Source organism: Rhinopithecus bieti, unplaced genomic scaffold (assembly GCF_001698545.2).
Source record: "Rhinopithecus bieti isolate Rb0 unplaced genomic scaffold, ASM169854v2 scaffold_36004, whole genome shotgun sequence".
Lineage (NCBI taxonomy): Eukaryota > Metazoa > Chordata > Mammalia > Primates > Cercopithecidae > Rhinopithecus > Rhinopithecus bieti.
In genome coordinates, this window is record NW_016815976.1 from 1,251,161 (window position 1) to 1,257,160 (window position 6,000).

General features: G+C 37.8%; 1 protein-coding gene across 1 annotated transcript in view; it reads left to right on the forward strand.

Annotated features, from left to right (window-relative positions):
• Positions 1–6,000, forward strand: part of CADPS (calcium dependent secretion activator) — a 497,883-nt gene that overhangs the window by 345,152 nt on the left and 146,731 nt on the right. Inside the window, exon 12 of the mRNA XM_017854222.1 lies at positions 4,664–4,800. Within this exon, the coding sequence (XP_017709711.1) occupies positions 4,664–4,800 (137 nt within the window). The remainder of the gene's footprint in view (positions 1–4,663; positions 4,801–6,000) is intronic.

Below are 6,000 nucleotides of genomic sequence, written 5' to 3' on the forward strand. Positions count from 1 at the left end.
GCAGGACGTAGGAACTACTTCCTAAGGCTAGGTCTGACAAAGGTAAAGATGATTGAAATTGGTTCTTAAAATGTCAATCTTTGATTTCTGGAAAAATACAGCTAATGAAAAAGAGCATTAGGATGCATCTCCCAAAGCAAGAGATCATCCAAACATCACTGGGGTTTTAAGCAGCCACTTTACCCTCCTAATTCCTTTTTGCTTAACCTGATGTTCACATTCATTTTTATTCTCTTGACACATGCCAAATATTGGCAAAGGAAGTGATCCCAGAATGTCCTGAATTCAGGAATTGACTCTTTCATACTTCTTGCTCTGGGCTGTTTTCCCTCTGCTAATGTCAACATTGGAGTTTTCTTTTGCTTTAATCAACCAATTCCAACTGTTTGTACAGGGAAAAATGGAGTTGCAAGAGCATTTTTTTTTATGTTTGACACTGTGGAAGAACAGACCGGGACAGTGCAAGAATGACTGTATGGTGTTGCTTGGGAAGCGCCCACAAGTTCTTTGAAACAGAATTTGGAACAGCTGGACCACTGCAGTGTTTTATTTTAAAATAGACAACATATGTAATGCATATGGTCCTAGACATGTATGGAGACACAGGCAGACAATCTGAATGGTATCCAAAGACACCTGCACCTAGAATTCTGTTTCCTTCTATAAGATTTTTTTCCCCTAAGAGCACATGTTCCTACTTTTGGATTTGCAAGATACCATCTGAATCCCCATGTGTGTGACTCCTTAATAAAGTCAATGAGAAGTTTCCTGGGATGAAGGTGTCAGAGTAAGTCAGTTAATAACCCCTCCTGAGGACCTGGCTCTTCTAAGAGCTGGCAGGGGAAATACCAGATTAGAAACTTGCCCTCATGGAACATGTTATCTACCAAGGGATTCAATTTTATGTATGTGTCTTGACCACAGAGAAATTGGAAAATAACCCAGTGAAAACATGGAGACAGTATGTAGGAATTGGTTATATAGGGACAGAAAAGAAACATAAAGCAGAGAGATAGGGAAGGACTCCCAGCTTCCTAGAAATGATAAGGTTTAAGAAACAAAGAAGGAATAGAACATTAGCTATAAATGCAGAGACATCCTTGGCTCACTAACAACTTGAAACAAACTGGCTTTTCAAACACTGAAGATCCTGCTTGTTTACTCCTCGCTAATGTTTATCGAACACTTAATATATGCCAGGGCCCTAGGTACTTTCCAGGTGCTTCTCTTAAGATCCTCTCAACAGTCCTCTGAGGGTAGACTTGAATTTTACCTTCAATTTACAAATGAGGCCAAGGAGGCCCAGAGGCATTAAGCAACCTGCCTCATATCACATACCTAGTGGTGGCAGAGCTAGTCTCAAATCTAATCTTTGTGACCTGCCTATGCCCAGCCACTTAACCACTTGCTATGCTAGCTCCCATTAAATAAGCTGTTTCCAATCAATGTAGTATATAAATATTCCATAAAATCAAGAAAGAAAAATATTTGTTAATAGAGTGAATTTCTGTATTTATTCTGATAAGATAAACTCTGATTTTAACAAATATGTTCTTAGTGCCTACTATGTGCCAGGTACTGTTCTAGGGCTGGGAATGTGGCAAAAACAAAAAATACCAAAACCCTTGCTAGGATGAGCTTAAACATGAGATTTTTTTCATTAGCTCCTTGAAACAGCCCTCCTGGCTTACTCCTCCTCCTTTTTTTTTTTATAACATAATAAGCTCAGTAAATATAATAAACTCAATGAAACTCAAAGATTTTGTGGGAGCCAGCCACCCTTGTAAGCGCTCTTGAGTTGTTGGAACCATTAGAATAATGAGCCCAATTTTGAGTAAATGATAATTTGGGGAAAGTAAAATCCAGAGGCTGCTCACTTTACTTGCTGGAAATTCCCACTGCATTAAGCTCCATTCCACACATAGTGCGCAAGGGATCTAAGGATCATTAAGTTACAGCCTATGATGGCAGGAAGGGAACTGAAAATTCAGCTCCTTTTACACACAAGGAAACTGATGCTCAGAGAGATAAACAATGCAGCCAGCATCCTACAGTTATTTAAAAACAGAGCTCAAATTAAAATCCAGACCTCCTAAATCCAGTCCTAGGCTCGTGCTACAAGTGGATGGGGAGAAAGAGGAGAGAAAGGAAGAAGGGAAAAGGAAGTTTTATTTTGACAAGGTTACTTTTTTGAAAACGAAAGCAGACTGATTTTAGGCTTTTCTGTAAGCTTGCTTTAAAATGTTAGTAAAAAACGAAATTGTTAGTTAGACTTACTCTTAGCCTAGAATTAGCACCACAAAGCCGCATTCATTGAGCCATTGTGATGGACTGGGGGTTGGGGAGTGGGTCCGAATCCAGGTCTCCATAGAGGAGCCAAGTCGCCTTTTCAGATCCATTTCCTGAGTGGCCAGCAAAGCGAAATAGGTCATCAGCAAAGTTTTCAAGAGTTTCAACAAACAAACAAAGAGTAAGAGACTTGAAACATGTGCCATATTTTTTTAACAGCTACAAAAGAGCCCCCTTCTCTCTAAGCTAAATGACCAGTTGTACCATCATAATTGAAGGCAATAAAATAGCCAAGCCAAACTGGCAGAGTAAGGCCCCGGCCGGTTTGTCAGCTTGCAGCCTTTTCTGAGAAATCGGAGAGCAAGAAGCTGCTGCTAGCCAAAATGCCTGATCTATCTGTTAAAATTGGGAGGCGAGGGATGGATGAGGCTTTTTATGAGGATGAAACAGCATGAGCAATTCGTGCGTACCCCACGCTTAGTTTTTCCTGAGTTAAATTGATTTGGGACTGACAGGTTGGAGGTGACAGGGCAGAGTCTATCAAGGGGGATAGAAAAATGTCACCTGGATTGCAAGAGTGTCATTATGCCAGACGAGACTACAGTTGGAGCAGGTTTAAGACACTTGCCTTGGGCCAGAGGAGTCACACACATGCCCTAGAAGCAGCTAGCTTTCCCGGGAGCAACAACTTCCTGGTCATCCTAAGTCAAAGAAGAAATGTAGTTTGGAGAACAAACAACCGAACTGAAAGAAGCCTCCCAGATGAAGCAGCCAACCTCAAGTTGAAAGCACTTTCCTGAGGATAAATCTAAGGCAGTTAATGCAGCAAGGAGGATTCTCTCAGATTCTCTAATATAATTCCTGCGCATTTGACATCCTTTCCAAAAGCTGTGTTTTATTATTCTAATGGAGCGATTTGGCTGTTAAAATACACATTCTTCAACTTGCCTTCTGGAAACCGTTGCTTCTGTGAGTCTTGGGCATAAACGACACATCTCGTTCAAACACGGACCACTTGCTGCTTCTATGAAAAACGGCAACATTTTTTTAAAAAAATTCAAACAATAAGGAGGTATAAATCTGACAATACCATGCATTTAGGTTTGAGTGGTTTATTAATACAATATCAATAATAACAGGAGAAATCATCATCTGAAAGTCACACTGCTAACCATAACCCAAGCTTACAGCCATACCCCAAGCATGGGAGAGGAAAAAAAAAAAGCTGCTTGGGACTGAGGCCACATATGAAAATATTATCCAAACTACTCCCAAGTCAGAAATCGGTTTTTCCCGTGTCCTGACAGCATCACTAGTTCCTGGCAGGTCCCCGTATTCCAGTAGAATGTTTCCTGCAAAAGGATGAATAAAATCTTTCGCTCGATTTCATATAAGATTCTTTTTCTCCATACTCTGCGTATCAGAAGAGTCAGTAAAGATGAGGTGGAGTAAGCCAATTTCTTTAATGGAGAGCACCTTCATTTCTACCTCTTTAGGATTTGCCTGGTCACACACGAGTTGAATTCTCTGAGTTATTTTGCCAGTTGAGTATAGTGTATTTTAGTTACACGTGTTGAGATTAATTAGTTAGCCCTTAGGAGGTTTTGCCTACAGCCTTCACCCCGTAAGGAGAAGTGTGAATACATTGAGACTATTAATTCACAATAAATGGCAGATCATAGCCCTTGCTGAGTAAATTTGTTTGTCTCTTTCCTAAGCTTTGCTAACTGAGTAAGCATACTATAAGGCAATGTCCTTGATTATCACAAACTAAATTCCCATTTAACTTAATCTCCAGGTTTCAATGAAATTTTTTTTTTTATTTTTAATTTTGGAGGGTGGGGACTCAAACCTTTTATGAAACCAAATTGGCAATGCGGATTTGGAAGAAGAGGATATAAATATTGTCACTTTGCTGAAAATCAGCATAACCCTTTTTTCAGATAATCCCAATAATTGCAGAGAAATTGCTGTAGACATAACCACTGGAATGGCAGAATCTATTGAAAACCAACAAAGCTAAATAGGCTATCTTAAGCAAAGATCCGATCTGCTTTCAGTGTTTGGTGAAATGCAGGCGAAGTTACGGTCTTGTGCTTAGTTTTTAAAGAACAACATAAATGCACTGGAAATGTGATCATTTGATAAACATGTTGATGCCAATATATTTTTGCCTAAATGCAATAAACTCACCAGTAAGTGATGCAAGTTGACAATGGGAGGTAAAAAGAATATCTTGGGGATGTTGGTGGGAGGCAACAGGGAAACAGCTAACGTTCATAATGTCTAGTGAATTCCTGTGTATTTGAAATGTCAAAAAAAATGTGATGTGTTTCTCTAAATTGTGTCTCTCTCTACATGTATAAATGAACAGACGCAGATAGAGCTCAAAAACATGGCATGGATGAATTTATCTCTTCCAACCCCTGTAACTTTGACCACGCTTCCCTCTTTGAGATGGTACAACGCCTTACTTTGGATCACAGACTTAATGATTCCTATTCTTGCCTGGCAAGTATATTCTTTGGTCTACAGCAATTTAAACATAACATTTTTTTTTCATTTAAATATTTATCTACCTTTATGTCAGAAGCTCTTTTCTCCATTACAGAATCCCTTTAACAATTATAAATGTGTTCCCGATTTCCTGGGTTGAGATAGTTTTACTTACCGAAGAAACAAGACTGAGCGGGAGGAAGTTATCAGTAGAAACAGATCCAATTCCCCAGCCTCCCTATCTTAGCTTCCCCCTTTTCAGCTGCTACATGAGAAATATTCCCAAGAGGGTAATCGAGTTTGGCACCTGCTTGTGGAGAACTTGTAAAAATTGCTTCAGTAGCTTAGAGTTTAAGATGCCCTTCCCTCCCCATCCCAGATCTGGTAATTCTATCTCATTAAATGAATGTATTCTCTTTGTGTATTTTCTTAAAGGTTAATATGATTTGTAAATAAACTTTATTTTTCATAAGCTAAATTGATTTGGGTTTGTTTGTTTGGATGGCTTTTTTTTTTCTTCACAATATTCACAGCATTTTTTCACCCTTGAGGGAATTTTTTATGGTGCTTTAGTTATTTGGAAATTCAGCTATCTATCCAGCAGGAGTATCAATATTTCCTGAAATCCTATTTTAAAGCTAGATTTAAATGATTTAAATGATTTAAATTCAAGAGAGTGCTATTATATCTTTATTGGATTTCTGAAGATACATTTTTGGCTTTAAACTATCAAATTCAAAAGCCTAAAAAAAGACCCAATTTACTTTCTTCTCAAGCCATAAATTGTTATTTCATTTCTTAAAAGTAAATGCTATTAATCCCACTTTATAGATGAGAAAGATGAGGGAAAATGATGAAATGTCTTTATATAGAGGAAAATTCTCATCCCTGATTCTAAACACTGAAGTTAAGAAATGTATGTCTATATAATATTTATACTACATAATAACTAAGGTTAACATATTACTGATACTAATATGTAAAATGACAATCTCTTTCTTTTTTCTAATTTTTAAATTTCTCTATTTTTTGTACCAAAAGCCAAGATATAAAAAAATGTGGATAAAATAGTCTTAAAAACAGAAACAGAATTATGTGGAATAATTTATTAATCTGTATCTCATGAAAGATTCATTGATTATCTCAGGTTTAGAATTCCTTCATCAAAAGAATCTGAACATTGCCAAATTGGAAAGGAACACATCATTTTGACTT